Source organism: Acanthochromis polyacanthus, chromosome 9 (genome assembly GCF_021347895.1).
Source record: "Acanthochromis polyacanthus isolate Apoly-LR-REF ecotype Palm Island chromosome 9, KAUST_Apoly_ChrSc, whole genome shotgun sequence".
Lineage (NCBI taxonomy): Eukaryota > Metazoa > Chordata > Actinopteri > Pomacentridae > Acanthochromis > Acanthochromis polyacanthus.
The window spans coordinates 23,922,373-23,939,660 of record NC_067121.1 but is presented as its reverse complement, the minus strand read 5'-3'; the positions used below and the strand labels follow the sequence as shown (position 1 = coordinate 23,939,660).

Here is a 17,288-nt window from a genome sequence, read left to right as displayed (position 1 = left end):
AGGGCACCCTTTAGTGTTAACTATTAATGGCACCAAATTGAAGTTGAGGTTGCTGTGTGCTGTAGCCAAACAGAGTTACAGTGTGGGAGAATCATCCTCTGGGAGTGGTGACAAAATCTTTGGAAACATTGCTGTGTTTTTGGTAAAATAAAACAGATAATGTGTTTACAGCTCATCTGCTAAACTACAGGGATAATTGGAGTTGTGTTATGCATTTGCATGTATCGTCATGCAGCATGTGTAATATAATGATATAGAACTTAAAAGAATGATCTTTATGAGGAATTTATTCTTATTGTTAATAATGGGAGACACATAATGGTGCAAACCAGTAAGGTTTTTTTTTCTAGTATTGAATTTATTGGATTTTTATCACATTGTTGTAAAACAATCATATTTTTTTAGGATTTAATTTCACTGAATTGGCCAAAAAAGTTTTTTCATCTATTTCTCAGTCTATTTCAAAGAGTGTATTATATCAAGATACACTACCATTCAAAAGTTTGGGGTCACTTAGAAATGTCCTTGTTTTTGAAAGAAAAGATTTTTTTTTTCAATCAAGATACCATTAAATTAATCAGAAATACAACATTGCTATTGTGGTAAATAATGGAAACGGCTGATTTTCAATGGAATATCTCCACAGGGGTACAGAGAAACATTTCCAGCAACCATCACTCCTGTGTTCTAATGCTACATTGTGTTAGCTAATGGTGTTGAAAGGCTCATTGATGATTAGAAAACGATTGTACGATTATGCTAGCACATGAATAAAAGTGGGACATGAAACTGTCTGGGTGACCCCAAACTTATGAACGGTAGTGTATATATGTTAGTCATATTAAATATAACATGTATATTTCTGACTTCTAGTATTTTTTGTTCTTTTAAATTACTTTTAAATTCAGATATATTTATGCAGTGGTGTACCAGGGTATATGAGTTATAATTTGATTAGGTTGGGTAATCATGTCTTTGTATTTTTCTTCTCCAGAAATGTGCTCCTGGTTACTACAGAGATGGCAGCCAGCCCTACCTGGGCCGCTGTGTGCCCTGTGAGTGCAACGGACTGGCCAATGAGTGTGAAGACAGGACAGGGAGATGCCTGGTAAGACATATGCTCTACCATTAACCCCTGTGAATGACTTCATGACCACAGTTGTTATCCGCACACATCTAAAGCCAAGAATGATTACTTCAAAATCCCCGCTTCTGTTGTGAGCCACAGTTTAGTCATTGTCTAGACCTCTCAGCTTCAGTGCACATCTGTTGGTACACTCTTATTACACAACCTTGCATCTTATCACCATCAGAAACCTTATCTGATTTGGCCGGATTTCCCCATTTTGGACTCCTCTCCCTTATTAATCTCATACCTAGGAAGATGAGCATTTACGCAATTCAAAGTCTCAGCTGTCTCTGTTGTGCTATTGTTATGCAAGATGCTCAAGACTGGGCCTGTGCATGCAATGCACGCATGGATCCACACATTTGCAGCTCAAAGCCAAATGGACACAGCCGGCTGAACTCTCTGCTCGGTGCATGAAACACAGTCTTTGATGGGTTTGGCAAAGAAATGTCTTTCTCTTTGCCCCTAGATGTTTGCATTTCTGGCTGATTGTAATAAAAGCCTTGGTGTTCATTTGATTTGGTGCAGCATGTGCGTAAAAGGCTGCAGTATACACACGAATATGTTTTTTTCCATGCACTGTTTATCTCTTATTGTAACATTTCACGCCTCCGCTCTTACTGGATATTTTTCAAGTGCTTCAATTAATACATAATGTCATTTCCAGAACTGTCAGTACAACACAGCTGGGGACAGATGTGAACGCTGCAAGGAAGGTTACTATGGAAACGCAGCTCAGAGGACATGCAAAGTGTGCCCGTGCCCATTCACTGCATCCACAAACAGGTGGGTGAAAGAAATAGAAATGCTAAGCCGCTGTACTATGATAAAATGGAAATGAATATTTTGGGAAATAAATTGTAATCTCCCTGTTGATCTTCAGTTTTGCAGTAGGTTGCAAAGAGGAATACGGAGACATTAAGTGTATATGCAGAACAGGCTACACTGGTAACCGGTGTGAGAGGTGAGTTTTTCTATACATATAATGTGGCAAATGGGGTGAAATTAGAATTTTTGTTGGCTTATGTCTAATTTGGTGCTTGCTCTATGCTTTTTATTTCTCCCTCCCATAGCTGTGCTCCTGGTTACTATGGTGATCCACTCACACCAGGTGGAAGTTGTCGGCCCTGTAATTGCTTTGGCAATGGAAACAACTGTGATCCCAGGACTGGAGGTTAGATCATTAGACCTCCATTTTAAAAAAACAAACCCCTTTGTTTACATTTCGATTGCGCTACATTTTAGTTTATTTCAATCCCCCTCTTTAAAATATGCCGTTTTTCTTCTTTCTTTCTTTTTTGCAGTTTGCAAAAACACACTGGAGCCAGGAGACACAAACACAGATGAGCACTGCGAAGGTGAATTACCGCAAAGAATCTGATGGCATGACGTGCCATTTACAATAAACTGGGTACATGCCTCTGCTAAACATGTCCTCTTTTATATTCTAGAGTGTGATAATTGTGCCCAGACTTTACTACATGACCTGGAAAAGCTGGATGATGAACTAGGAAGGATCAAGGCTCAGATGGACAACGCCACTGCCAGTGCTTCTTCTCAAGACAAACTGAAGAAGTTGGAGAAGGCTATATCAGACACAAAGGTAACATGTCACTGCACTGTAACTCTGAAGGCTATTTTTAGTGAAATGGAGAAAAAAGCCACTGTAGATATTTAAAAGCATAGATTAATGACTGATACTAAAGCCAGGACATTGTCAGAGACACAATGAAATCCACTGGGTTTTTTTTCAGAATTTGCACTTTGCACATGCCCATTACACACACAATACACATACACACAAACAGCATGGGCGTGCTTGTTCAAACATTCGGCATTCCTGATGATAAGAAATCTCAGTGAGTTCTGTCCCGCGGTCTGTGTCAGCATCAGTTAGAGACTTCACTAATGAATGCCAGTGTTTGTCATTTCCCCTTCTTCCATCATCTCTGTGTTGCATCCACTTCATCTGAGTGCGCACCCTTTGTGTATTCATGAGACACAAGGAAATAATTCAAGCATCGTCACACGATTTACACCGTCTAAATGTGACTTCATGCAGCCTACTTTACATTTTGCAGATTCTTGTCAACAAATACAGCTCTGCCATTAACAACCAAAAGTCCCAGGTCAACCAGCTGGAAGAGGACACCAGCGCTCTTGCAGACGACATCAGCTCCCTCAAGGACAAGGTAGACTATTTTTATTGTTGTATCAATCTTCAGCATGCTATGATATGTGGAGAAGTGTGTATGAATGCGAAATGTCGTCATCTGTTTTTAATTTAGGCTGATAAGAAGGCTGCTGATGCTGACAAGGCAGTGGGGGATGCCGAAAAAACACACAAGAGGGCTAAAGATTTGGATGCAGACATTCGCGACATGCTGAAGAAAATCCAAGGTAGCATAAACATAAATTCAGTGGTAGCACATCCCTGTTCTCTCTGTTGGTGTCATACTGTCACAGCTTTCTTTTTGACTCTGCCTTCTTCTGTTTTCTGTGTTGATAACCTGTTCCCTGTTGTACATGCTTTTGCTGCGTATATATTCATTTAGTGGTGCTGATTATCAGAGCTTAAATATTTGCTTTATGAAGTGTGCTCTTTTGCGCCCTTGAAGCTCTACTGGACCAGCTGAAGACTACAGACAACAGAGGTGATACGCCCAATGAAAACTTGAGTAAACTGCTGGAGGACGCTGAGCGCATGGTGAAGGAGATGAAGGACAGGAACTTTGACCCTCAGAAGACGGCTGCTGAGAAAGAAAGAGACGAGGCTAAGAAACGTACGATACTTGGTCTATGCTTAGTCAGTAGAAACTCAAAAAAAAAAAAGATCTAGAATCACATACTCAAAGTGGTTGTTAATTGGGAAAAAAGGTTACTAGTGACTAACATTTCCTTTAACCTTTCCTATCTTTTCTATTCTCCAGTGCTGGACCACATCAAGGACAAAGTAAGTAAGCAGTGTGACAAAAATGAGGCAGACGCAGAGAAGATTCGCGGCCTTCTGAAGGATTATGAAGCCAAGCTGAAGGACCTGGACAAGGCTCTGAAAGAGGCGTCAGATTTGGTGGAAAAAGCCAATGCCCAGAACGGCCTCAACTCTCAGACAATGGAGGATCTGCAGGTAATAAAAAAGTACTTAATCAGTCCTGAGGAACCTGCATGCGTGTTGGTTAATATTTTGCAATTTTGCAGTCAAACTACTGTGAAAAAGCATATGATTCTTTTTGTCTTCATGGTGTATTTTTTTTAACTTATAGCCTGCATAATAATTTTAATGTGTTATGTGTTTAGAGAAATAGGGTCAATATCACAAATATTTTCTACAACAGTAGTCAATACACAATTTTTCTCTAATCAGATTGATTCATTGTCTTCCTACAGAAACGTATTGATGATCTGAAAAAGGAGAGGAAGACTGTTGAGGACCAAATGGGCTTGGCAAAGGATGAGCTGAAGAAAACACAAGATTTGGTGAAAATGCTCACAGACAGTAAAACGGTATAACTGACAAATATGCATGTTCTTTACCTCAATATATGTAAACATTTTTGTATTTTTCTGATTCTCAATTTGAGCTGAAATATATTTTGACACACGGTACCTGTCCTGTAAAAAAATGTCTTCATCCCTGGTTCCACACCAGTGAGCAGCCAGGTCCTAACATGCCATCCAGTCAGATAATGATCAGTGTTTTTGCTTGTTGTACTCTGAGGTCATTGGCATTTCCTGGTACTATGGTCTACTTGTACCCATTCACCTGTTCTTCTCCTCTGTAGGAGTATGAACAGCTGGCAGCACAGCTGGATGGTGCCAAGAGGGATTTGACCGAGAAAGTGAATGAGATTTCCAAGGCACCGGGAAAAAAGGACCTTGTGGAGAAAGCAGAGAAACATGCTAAGGAACTTGAAAAGCTGGCAAAGGACCTCGAGGAGTAGGTTGATCATACATACTATAAGGACACATTACCTCGCCATAGCATGATGCGTAATGAGCAATTTGATTGACAGTGCTGGTATTTATGCTATGCAACACTTCTGCACTAGTTCAGTGGAGTTCAGGCATCAACTTCCAAAATATGTCATTTGCAACTATTTTTCTTTCTTTTTATGTTTCGTTAATGCATTCTTCATGCATATTGATGTGTTTTCTTCCACCGATGTCTCGTATAATAGTGCTGTGAAGAATGCAAGTGGACGTTCTGAAGTGCGTAATGCTAAAGATGCTATTGATGCCTACAAGAACATCACAGATGCCATTAACGCTGCAGAGGCAGCTGCTAATCAGGCCAGAGATGCTGCAGACAACGCCTTGGATGTAAGTCACAGATTTTATATTTTGGATATAAAGTAGCTACACAGGCATGATGTGAAATTAGTTAAGTATTTATATATCATTTTAGAATACTGAATCACTTTAACTAATGTCTTTTTTATGCTTTAGAATGTAAAAAACCAAGGACTCACAGAAAGAGCAAAAGAACTGAAAATGTCAAGTAATGATCTAGTGAAGGAAGCACAAGGTGCTGAGAAAGACCTTAAAGGTATATTACCATCCTCTTACACTGTTTTTTTTTAAATAACCCAAAAGTTCAGTCACTAATTCTTCTTTTTCTGTAACAGACGCTGTCGATGACCTTAACGATCTGAAAAAGCGCCAGACAAATGCTGAAAAGAAGAAGAAAGATCTTGAGAACGACCTTCTGGATGCACAGAAACAGCTAAAGAACATCAAAAGAGGTATCATAGAGTAGACACAGTAAGTGTTACACTGATTTGATCTGGAAGAGACCATCACATCTATTTACGGTATTTGCTCTTGCATTTGTTTCCCTCTACTAGATGACATTGACGATATGATCAATGAGGCCAAGAGGAAAGCAGCTTCAGCCAATGACACAGCCAGTGACACTATGGACAAACTCAACGCCATCAAAAATGAAATTGATAAAATTAATGTCTCTCCTGTGGACTCTAACCTGAGCAATGTACTCAATGATGTGGACCAGTCAGGTGAGATTTAAAAAAAAAAAGTCACATTCAGCAGTACTTTTTTTTCTTATTGATTTTTTTACACATTACAATTTCTTTTATCTTATCGGTTTTCTATTTGCAGTGAAGAATTTGTTGAACACCATCCCATCTCTGAATGATAAGATCTCAGAGGTGGAGAACCTGACCTCGCAGTTCTCCCCCATCAGCAACATCTCTGAAAACATCAAGAAGATCAAGGAACTCATTGAACAAGCCAGGGACGCTGCTAACAGGGTGAGGCAATGCATCCACATGATATCTACTCCGCTTAGTCCTCCAAGTCAAATTTACATGTACCCTGTGTAATATCTTTCATGGCACGGTTTAATTTCCCCTTTTAAATGTCTTCTCTCTAGATTGGGATCCCTATGAAGTTTAAAGGCGATGGTCACGTAGAGCTGCGTCCACCAAAGAATCTGGAGGATCTGAAAGCCTACACGTCACTGTCTCTGTCGCTGCAGAGACCTGGTCAGGACTCAGGCAGGGGAGATGGAAGACGTCGACGCAGACAGGCCCAAAACACCGCAGACATGTTTGTGTTGTACCTTGGCAATAGAGATGTAAGTAATTCCAATCGCATATGAGCATTTTGTTGTTGTAATTTATACAAGGCATTAATAAACTGTGTCCCGTAGTCCTCGAAGAACTACATGGGTATGGTTTTGAGGAACGGCATCCTGTACGGTGTGTACAAGCTCAACGGACGTGAATATGAGATGAAAACAGGCGTCATCAGTATGTCTCCGTCTGAGCCAGCCACGTTTGACAAAGTGGACCTCCGCAGGTAAACTTAGTCATTCTGTTGCACATTTACATTTCCACTTCTATCCACCGCAAGTTTCAATGTAGTTCTGTTCATGTTTTAAATTGCAAAAGATTGAATACATTCGTAAAGAATGTGCATGTTGTAAAAATTTGAATTTTCTTTTCCTCTTATGATTCAGAATTTACCAAGACGCAGAGATGATCCTTACCAAAGATATAACCTCAACCACGCCTGGTGCATCGATTAAGAGCGACAACCAAGGTGAAGAGAGCAAGAACCTCCTGGACATCAGCCCCAGTGACATTGTCTTCTATGTTGGAGGCTACCCTTCCAACTTCACAGTAAGCAGCAAGGAAATAAGAACAGATATACCATTATTTATTTTCTTTAGCTAGCAGTGGCTTCATTAATGCCTTTTTCTGTTTTTCTTCTCTACAGCCACCACCGTCTCTCAACTACCCCATGTACAGCGGATGCATTGAGTTCAGCTCCTTTAATGACAGAGTGATCAGTCTGTACAATTTCAAAAAAGCAGAGAAAATCAATCTGGAGACTCCATGCAGGAGGTAGGCCATAGTATGATTAGTATGGCAAATAATTAAGCTCTAGATAATGATTTTTAACTAAAAGGAGTTTGTATTTCTTCTCTATGATGACATTATGGCGGGTTCATGTCATGCTCTCTGACATTAACGGATAAAAATGTCCACCTCATCCCTCCTTGGTAGCCTAGCCACTGCTTGAACTGCTGCTTCTTTTTTTTTTATTATAGTTTTCACTCTTGTTACTCTTGAGTCAATGTTCTTAGTGTGAAATGATCAAAAATGTGACAGTAAACATCCATTTCAGAATCAAAATACTTGTCTAACTGATGCTCCACTCCCTTCAGGTATGCACATCCGGTGGATTCGTACTACTATGAAGGCACTGGATATGGCAAAGCTTATATAACAAAATCACTAAACTATCTCCTCGTTGATATGTCCATCTTTGCTCGTTCTGAAAATGGTCTGCTCCTATACGTAGGAAGTGAGGTGAGTTAGTGTTTGTGTGATAAAGTCACATTATGATATATAGTTTTAATGGAATTATATGTACTTTTTGCAAGAAAATGCTCATTTTATCTCCCGTTTTCTGTGACGTAGAACAAGTACTTCATTGTGACCATGGAGAAAGGTGTCATTTTCATACGTAGCAATTCGCTTCAAGCACCGGCTACAAGTAATGCAAAAACATTCCCGGTAAGAAGATTTATTTTGCAGTCACTCATTTTTTTTCCTCACTAGCTACCATAACTCAGCCAGATGACACTGATCTATGAAGAACCATCTATTAATCTGCATCTTGCTCCTCTTTAATTTCTACAGACAAGTGACTGGACAGAGATACAAGTCATTATGACAGCCGGAGGAAGGATTATTGTCCGCAAGGCCAGCAAAGAAGTGGCCTCAGCCCAAGCGGAGTACAACGTCAGAGACTTTAAGGAAATATATATTGGTGGTGCACCACAAGACTTGAGGGAAAGGTATGAGGTTCTCAGTATTTCTTTTCTTTGAGTGTGTGTTGTGAGATGATTGCACTTTATCTGGAATAATGTGATCTTTTTTTCTCCCCTTACAGAGATAACATCACTATGCAGCCATTCAAAGGGTGCTTGAAGAATCTGAAGCTGTTTAGAGACTTTAAACCTGTTGATGAAACAGTGGGCATCAGCAGAGGTTGTCCCATGGATTCCCTGGTATGACACTAACCTCAGCAATCCAAACCAGTTACCAACATTCATATCAAATCCCAGTTAAGTTTACGTGTCAGCTAATGAACTAATGCCCATGTTTATGCAGATGTCACGGAAGGCAGAGTTCAGCTTGGGGAGCTCACTCTCAGCCAACCTGCAGGGCTTCAGTCTGAGTGGCAATGTTATGCTCTCCCTGGGATTCAAGAGCACAGATAATCAGGGTCTCATTTTGCAGGACAAAGAGCAGGTGAGTGTGTGGCATTTTAGATCAGATTTGAGTGACAACAGCTTAGTCAGATTTTAAAACCCACCTATTTTTTTTGTTTGTTTAATTTACAGGCTAATGGGATTAATATTGCATTGGAAAACGGCTATGTGATTCTCAATTTCAACAACAATATGTGGAAATCTAGCAAACAATACCATGATGGGCAGTGGCATTACGTGACCGTAACCAGAAGAGATGGAAGGTATGAAGGAGGCAATCATTTCACATTTAATTAGTTGAATTAGTGTAACCATCCAAACATATTGAGCAATATTATGACAACTATACAGATTAATCTGCATTTGATTGCGGTTTTGATTTTTGGATTCCGCGATACAACTCAAACACCAGAAAAATTCAATATAAACAATGATTTATAGTCAATAGCACAAATGCAATAAATCCGTTGATGATTTTTCCAGGATTGTGGTGCTTATTGATGATGAAGATAAAGGTCAGATGCAGAGTGGCGGCACATCCATACCCGATACAAGCGGCGCCATTGTCCTTGGAAATGACAGGTTCAAAGGCTGCATTTCCAACCTCTACACAAGACGGTAATATTTCCTCACTTTGCATTACATAGCGGCATTATCAATACCTAAAGACTAATGAGATGTGAAACTTTTATTATGGAAGTCAATGTGATTACTTGCATGCTCAACGTATGTTCACTTAAATGTGAGCTCTTTGTTTCAGACGTTATTTGTTCTGTTCACAGGCCAAACAATCTCTACAAGGCTGAGGACTTCAGCTCTTTCCAGTCTTCTGGAGATGTCCTGCTGGATGTGTGTACTGCTGACAGTCCTGCTCAACTGATGCTGGCCCACATGCCTAAGAAGGTGAGGGTTTGTTTTACATGCACACACTAATCCTTATTAGGAGTAAAGTAAGGAAGTTATATTATCAGTCCCATTGCTGTTTTCCTGAACTAGTTAAAACCTTGCTTTTTGATAAAATTGTATTATTTCCCCCCCAAAGCAAATCAACATTTGTTAAGAAAAGACATATTGTTTGATTGTCAGAGTATATCATATTATTTTATGGTTAAACTGTCTAAACTAAGATGTGCATTATTACCATGTGACTTGATGGAGAGTGATTGATCACGCTCACTAGAAGTAAGTCATACGCAGCTTAGTCTTTCTCTTTTGTAACTTTCATTGACTTGACATTGTTTACATGATATTTTGCTGCCTTATTTCCAGAGATGAAGAAGAAGGAGTCCTCCTGATGCCGACAAGAATCTAATATTGACTTGAAAAACTGCCTGTGTGCACAGCAATGTTTTGTAGCTTATGCACAAGCTCATTTATTTGTAGTGTAACTCAATAAAAAAAAACTTGCATGACTGCTTCAGTAACCACATGATTTACTAAATGTATTGTATTTGATCAGATTTGTCTGTTCTATTTAAACTCAGTATCTTCAAACTTGTGAATAACAACTTTGAAATTACTCCATGTCTCTTCTCTTTCTTCCATGTAACTCTCTAACAGTCATTCACAAGCACTTTCCTCTAACCCACTGATGTCACACTTACTGCATTCATACACAGTGATCCCTGATTATTCAGCTATAGAAGTGGCAACATCAGTTAGTAAAAAGCTCCAGTCGTAATCCTTGAGCATCTGTTTTTGCTTTTTCACCATCAATATTTAATAAACACAATAGGACCTGCATCTGAGTCTCAAGATTTTCTGGGCTGTTATTCTGTTTAACTGATGGAATTCTTGTGAAACTGACTCGAGCATGCGTTTATATTAGGTGTTTAAGGACATAAAACCAGATTAAATATTTCAAACTTTAGCTAAAATAAACATCAAATGGGAACCCTTGTTACTAATCCCATGGTGGTCCAGTTAAGCCCTGTGGCATTTTGTGTATAATTTTGGGCTAGATAAATAAAAATGAAACCTCAATTAACTTTACAATAAATCATGTAACCACTGAGGTGTATAGAAGCACATCCTGAGATGAAATAAGAATATTTCTCAACTATTCTTGGCTTCACAGTCATTAACATTATAATATTTTGTATTATCACCAGTATAAAATATTTATTATGATAGTTTTTATTCATTTATTTGATTTTCTAACCACTTATTCTCCAACAATCTTTGACCTACAATAAATTGCCTGAATTCTCAGCTGCTTGCATTGGTTCACACAAGTACAATAACAAGCTGACACTATAGGCTGCACTGAAAAATATAATGGGGTAACTGAAAGCCGAAATAGATGAACTGGTGCTCTGAAAGTCACTCATTATCCATGAGGTTCTCATGTTGAACTATGTGAAGGAATAAATATCACACTCTGTATGCTGATCTTGTGGTGTGTGCTGAGCCTCGTCCATTATTTATATTTGTGTCATATCAAGACCTCCCGAGCCATTTCAGAAATGCATGTTAGTCTATTTACATTCTTATGATCTGTGCAACCCTATTGCAAGTACACCTGTCCAATGCAAAACTGAAATCATCTAAATCAATAGCAAACTTCTACTATTTTGCATGTTGAACTGAACAGTATAAGTACAATTTCTGATTTATGGTGAAATCAAATATAGCTGTGAGTAAACAGAAAGGTGGTGAAAGCTGTGCTGTGAACGTAAAACCCCAATGTAACCAAAATAATGTATTTAATACTGTATTTACAATTATGACCCACCAATGGCTCCAATGCTAATATATATATATATATATATATATATATATATATATATATATATATATATATATATATATGACTAATAAAAGCTAATATTAGGTTATCCTCAACTTACAGGTGCCAAGAATGGCTGAAATAAGTTGGACACATTATTTTTTCTGCATTTCAGTGGCATAAGATGAATCTGCCACAATGTTGATAACAGATGATTCATTGAAGTAATTTTCAATCCCATATTACAATGATGTACTGGTTTAAGTTTAGAAAAACATCAAGTGCTGGTTTTCTTAACCTCCTATGATTTTAAACTAAAACTAAACTGATTGGGTTTTGGGCCCTGCAAATGACCAAAACAAGCAGTTTATGTAAGCTAATTTCAGATCTGGACACCTGGAATCAACATTATTTCCCAATTATTGTACATTTTAAAGCCAAAAACATTAACTGTTGAGGAAAAACGTGCAGAAAATAATCAGATATGAATGTAAATGCTATCTGAAGCCCCACATTCATTCATCCCATGCAAAATACACCCCAGTATTAACAACTGTGGGTTGAACTTGGAATCTCATGTTTGGCTGTCATGAGTGGTAAGCCCCAATGCGATAAATAATGCATATTCACTATGATTTTTAGAATTTTTTCCATGATATGTTGTTGTGCCATCACCTTTATTTACAGAGTGGAAGCCATTCGGGATCAGCGCAAAAGTCTTTGAGCAAGTAATCATCCCAAAGTCAGCTTACTCTGAAGGTTTCTCGTTGTTTTGTGCTGTTTCAGGTTGGTGTAGTGCCTGTGGTAAATGACACTGTATCAGCGTGTCCGTTACCAGCGCTGGTTCCAAATGCTTATCGCATGGGGGGGCCTGTTAGCAGCCTGACCTACAGCCTGCCCCTACAGGTCCTACAGCCCAGGTGAGCAGCTGCCCTGACTCTCTAACATGCATGCATGCTTTAAAATAAAAATGCAAGATTTACAAAATGCCCAGTGTGCTTCGCTGAGTCAACGATATCAGAGTCAACACAGGAAATAGGATTTTTTTTTTCTTTATCCACCACAGACCCCACTTCTCTGTCGACGTGAGGACTCGCTCTCCTGAAGGTCTGCTGTTCTTTGCTACAACCAGAGGAGGGCGGTCTCATCTCGCTTTGTACATGTCCAAGGGCAGAATCAGACTGTCGGTGGGCAAACAGAACGAGATATTTAACCGAGAGAAGTACAACGATGGAAAGTGGCACTCGGTCAGTGGGTTAATATGCTACAGTCACACGTATTTAACACAAAGCCAAACTGACCAGCAATTTTGATAACTGTCACCACTGTATCACCAAGTCCACATTGCAGAATGAAGCTCAACACTTTGTTCATGTGCTGAATATACTGTCTGTAGATCATATTCAGTTTGGAGAAGAAGAAATTCCGACTGGTTGTAGATGGCATCAGAGCCAAGGATGGTCTGCTGACTAATGCTGAGCTGACATCTATGCAGCAGTTTGTGTCACCTGTGTACCTGGGCAGTGCTCCAGAATCCCTGCACAAAGAGCTGAAGGTAAAACAAACAAACACATATTTCACACATGAAAATATAACACAACAAAACAGAATGTAATTTTAAAAATTGCGTTCTGTTTGTGCTCTCAGTCCAAGGCCCTTCCGAAGCAAAGCATATCCGGCTGTGTGCGTGGTTTTAAAATGAATGGAGCGCCAATGTCAAATCCAACCACGAATCATGGTGCTGGTCCCTGCTTTGAGGGACAGACACAGAGAGGAGCTTATTTTTCAGGGAATGGAGCTCATGTCATTATCAGTGAGTACACATGATACTGTGATAATAATCTCATTATACCACACACTTCCATTTCCTGTTATATTATGATGAGTATAAAACAGGAAATGCATGAATAAAACTCTCTCGGTTGCCCTACAAATTGATTTTGCTCTCTCCCCTTTCTCTACAATTACCAGCAAATTTCCTTTCTGCAAAATTGGTTGCATATTATATATTTTATGAGTTTCAGAAGAAACTGTACAACCTGTGTTATTGATATGCTTACTTTATGGCTGCCCTCTCATTGTTTTGACTTTTTTTTTTACAGTCTCAATTATGCTATATTTTCTTTTCAAGGCAATGATGACAGCCATGATGGCATCTATTTTCTGTATTTCAGATGACTCCTTTGTTGTGGGCTCCACCTTTGAGCTGCTGTTTAGTATTCGTCCACGGAATCTGTCTGGCCTCCTGCTTCATGTTGGCGATTCCAGCAGGACTCATTATGGACCTGCGATGGGCCACTATCTCAGCGTCTATATGCTCAGGGGAGAGGTGAGACCACATGTCTGTCTGCAATATTAGTTTGTGTAACCTCAGGGGTAATTTGTAGTAAAAAAAAAAAAAAAAAGCAGCAACATCAGCCAAATCAGCAGATCTACTCCCCAGATTTTGTTAGCAGAGTATCAAAATGGCACATAGAGACTTAATTCATACTAGACCTAATGTGGAAAAAAGCCTGATGTTTGGATGTCCTCCCATATCCAGGTGGTGGCACGGGTGAACAACGGAAAAGGAGAATTCATGGTGTCGGTGAAGCCAAAAACTTCTCTGTGTGATGGAATATTCCATAAAATTTCAGGTAAGAGTACATTAAAAATAGTTTAAACTTTCAATCATGACCAAAATTAAGCTTTTTACTTTGTTAACAAGTCCGAATAGTAACACTATGGGCTTTCTTTATCATTCTTCTCCTTCAAAACCAGTGTCTGGTTTGAATAGGTTTGGCTGAATCAGTCCAATTTTACGACATAATATTGTGTAGGGTAGAGTAGTTTACAATGTTTGAGCAGAGCTGTAGGTGAGCTGGAGTGCTCAAGCTGCAGCAAGTACTGGAAGGGTGAGAGGAGAGTGGGGCTGTATATCTGTGTAGCTACACATTATACTTGTAGTTTTTGGATGGCATGTAAATGACGACCAAAGAGATACTTTAGGACCTGATATACTCATGTACTTGACATGCACTGATGTAAATATGTCCATTTGCCTTCTAGTCATCAAAAGGAAAAATGTTATACAACTGTACGTGGACACAATGGACAATTACAAGATTGGACCACCATCTTCCACTACCACTTTGACCAAAGACCCACTGTATGTGGGTGGCATTCCTGGTGAGTATTTACCAGTTCATTTTGTAAATGATAAAGTAATCTCTTCAGTTTGATTAGTGAAAGTATTGTATATGGTATATTACAATATGAGGAGTAAGTCATATTGCATCTGTAAGTAATATACTAGTATAGTCAAAAGAGCCATGTCAAGATACTGTAGTATTTTTACAACAGTAAAAAAAAATCACAGCAATGCTACCTATGAATATGAATTACTCATAAAACATAGAATACTGTAAATTTCATAAAATGATTTTAAGGTAGCCAATATGTGATTTCTTTCCATTTTTTTTTTAACAAGCAAACATAAGCACTGAGAAAAAGTGTACAAAATATGAAGGATTTGAATCCACATAAGTTTTGATTTGCTCATAGATAAGGATAAGGATAAACTTTATTGGTACCACAGTGGGGAAAGTTCACCGTTAAAGCAGCTCCAAAAGAAAAAGTATAAAAGTATACAGGCAGTGCAAGAATAAATAAGAAAAAAAAACAGTACAAAAATTACAAATAACATTATATACAAATGATGGTATCAGTTACTGCACATAAGTAGGTGGAATGCGTGTGTAAATTGGGGGAAGAAAAAAGTGCAGCAGTGAACAGTACACAGTGACGTTTTTAATGCCGCATTGTACAATCTGACAGATGCTGGAATAAAGGACCTGCGGAAACTTTCCTTACACTTAGGGTGTAACACTCTGTGACTGAAGGCGCTTATAATCAGTACAAGATACGTGAAAACTACTTCAGCTAGATCTGATCAAATGCAATCATTTATCAGTTCACCAACTCCCCGTTTCTCCTGCAGAGATGTTAATACAACAGGCGCTTCCTGTCACGTCGTCCTTTGTGGGATGCATCCAGGACATGAAGATCAACAGCGACCCGGTGACCTTCGACAGGTCGTCAGGCGTGTTTGGTCCAGTCAACCTCAAAGAGTGTCCAGGCTAAACAAAAGCATCTCACATGCATCATCATTGAACAAACCTTGGGACCACGTCCACCACAAACAATGTGCAATCTGTTACTAAGACAGAGAATGTGTTTGGTTATAAGAATGTGAGTATTTTGAGGAGTGTGTTTCAGCGTGAGTGAGTGAGTGAGTGAGTGTGCGAACGAGTGTGATAAATAGAGGTAGCAGCTTAATGTTGGCTGCTCTTTTAAACATTTCTGTATTTATTTTGTCATGAAACCATGTATTACATCAATTCATGAATGCATAGTCTACTACAAGCTGTATTACAGTCTGATGTGTTGGTCCACTGATTCTCTATCGACAATCCAATGGTAGGGAGTGTGTTTGGGATTGAATGAGGCTGCATGATGGGCAACCCAGCACTTTAGGAAAACAAATAATGCCTTTTGTGATGGTGCTGTAATTAAGATCAAAATTATTAATTCTTTGTGTTTGTTTATTTGATGTTGGATGCAAAAGTTTATACTACAGAAATTATGTTTACACCCACGGTGCTCAATTCAGTGGCATTTCAGGGGTTGCCAAGTTATTCTATATTCATATCCACTTGCCAGCGTGTAGAATTTTGCATTTTAACATCTTTAAGAGACATGGAGTGATCGCACATGTTTTTCTCCCATATCGTGTTATTGTGTCTTGTTCTGAGTTTTTTTTCCCCATGTCGCATTCCTTTTGCATGTGGATGAGGATGCTAGTTTCACCAGAAAACAGCATGTACTGAATTTTGTGTCTATTAGTCTAATAACCCATATAGATGCCATTAGAACTAGTCTCACAGCTCTGGTCAGTCATGGTTGGGACCATTTACTGTCAAATTGAAAGTAATACAACAAACAACAAAATGTATTTGAAGTACAAATTTCATCAGCAAATGTTTACTTTCTGGCTGTGTACATTTAGGACAAAATTGATTTGATAATATATATTGATATTAGGAAAAAAACATTATAGTTGGACACATTTGTACATGCATTCCTGTCTTGTGACCACATATTTGTAAAACTTTTTTTAACCTCTTCCATTAATTCCCTCAATAAATATGTTATTACTAAATCTTAGGAAAGATCATAAGATCATTTGACACTCCCAGGTTTTTTTCTGTTTTTTTTTTTTTTTACTTTAACTGTCCCACTGTATTCGGCACCATCATGTATGTATACTTTTGATTGTAATAGACACATATAATTGCAATTTTAATAAAAAAAATAGGTCTCATGTTTAATATTGGTAAATTATATATATTAGGGGCAGTGGTGGCTCTGTGGTTGAGGTGATGTATTTGTAAGAAATAAAGGCTTCCTCTTACAGACAGACGAAATTTTGATTTAAATCTAGTGCATTCAAATATGGTACATTTCTAAATACCCTTGATTGCCCTGAGAAAATGGTAATAGTGTCAGGCACTTGCTTACCAAAAGTACACATTGTATTGTACCAGTCTGACAGTAATACTTTTTTAATTTTTTTGTTTTAGAAGTGCGTTTTTAAAAAATAAACTCTTTCTTGATAAAGAAACTACTAAATTATCAAGAAAAAATAG

General features: G+C 38.5%; 1 protein-coding gene across 1 annotated transcript in view; it reads left to right on the top strand.

The window, feature by feature from the left end:
• The window catches only part of LOC110957020 (laminin subunit alpha-3), a 56,361-nt gene extending 39,306 nt beyond the window's left edge, over window positions 1–17,055 (top strand). Inside the window, 37 exon segments of the mRNA XM_022202839.2 lie at window positions 995–1,108; window positions 1,797–1,915; window positions 2,013–2,093; window positions 2,203–2,303; window positions 2,434–2,487; window positions 2,581–2,732; window positions 3,211–3,321; window positions 3,418–3,529; window positions 3,748–3,912; window positions 4,060–4,256; window positions 4,517–4,633; window positions 4,912–5,066; window positions 5,308–5,449; window positions 5,576–5,675; window positions 5,755–5,871; window positions 5,974–6,144; window positions 6,248–6,399; window positions 6,522–6,725; window positions 6,801–6,949; window positions 7,110–7,272; window positions 7,370–7,497; window positions 7,821–7,965; window positions 8,077–8,172; window positions 8,299–8,456; window positions 8,552–8,669; window positions 8,773–8,913; window positions 9,006–9,136; window positions 9,357–9,491; window positions 9,656–9,776; window positions 12,388–12,521; window positions 12,668–12,848; window positions 12,998–13,156; window positions 13,249–13,414; window positions 13,776–13,930; window positions 14,144–14,237; window positions 14,650–14,769; window positions 15,581–17,055. Coding sequence (XP_022058531.2) covers window positions 995–1,108; window positions 1,797–1,915; window positions 2,013–2,093; window positions 2,203–2,303; window positions 2,434–2,487; window positions 2,581–2,732; window positions 3,211–3,321; window positions 3,418–3,529; window positions 3,748–3,912; window positions 4,060–4,256; window positions 4,517–4,633; window positions 4,912–5,066; window positions 5,308–5,449; window positions 5,576–5,675; window positions 5,755–5,871; window positions 5,974–6,144; window positions 6,248–6,399; window positions 6,522–6,725; window positions 6,801–6,949; window positions 7,110–7,272; window positions 7,370–7,497; window positions 7,821–7,965; window positions 8,077–8,172; window positions 8,299–8,456; window positions 8,552–8,669; window positions 8,773–8,913; window positions 9,006–9,136; window positions 9,357–9,491; window positions 9,656–9,776; window positions 12,388–12,521; window positions 12,668–12,848; window positions 12,998–13,156; window positions 13,249–13,414; window positions 13,776–13,930; window positions 14,144–14,237; window positions 14,650–14,769; window positions 15,581–15,723 — 5,001 coding nt within the window. The 3' untranslated portion in view covers window positions 15,724–17,055.
• Window positions 17,056–17,288: the final 233 nt, after the last annotated feature.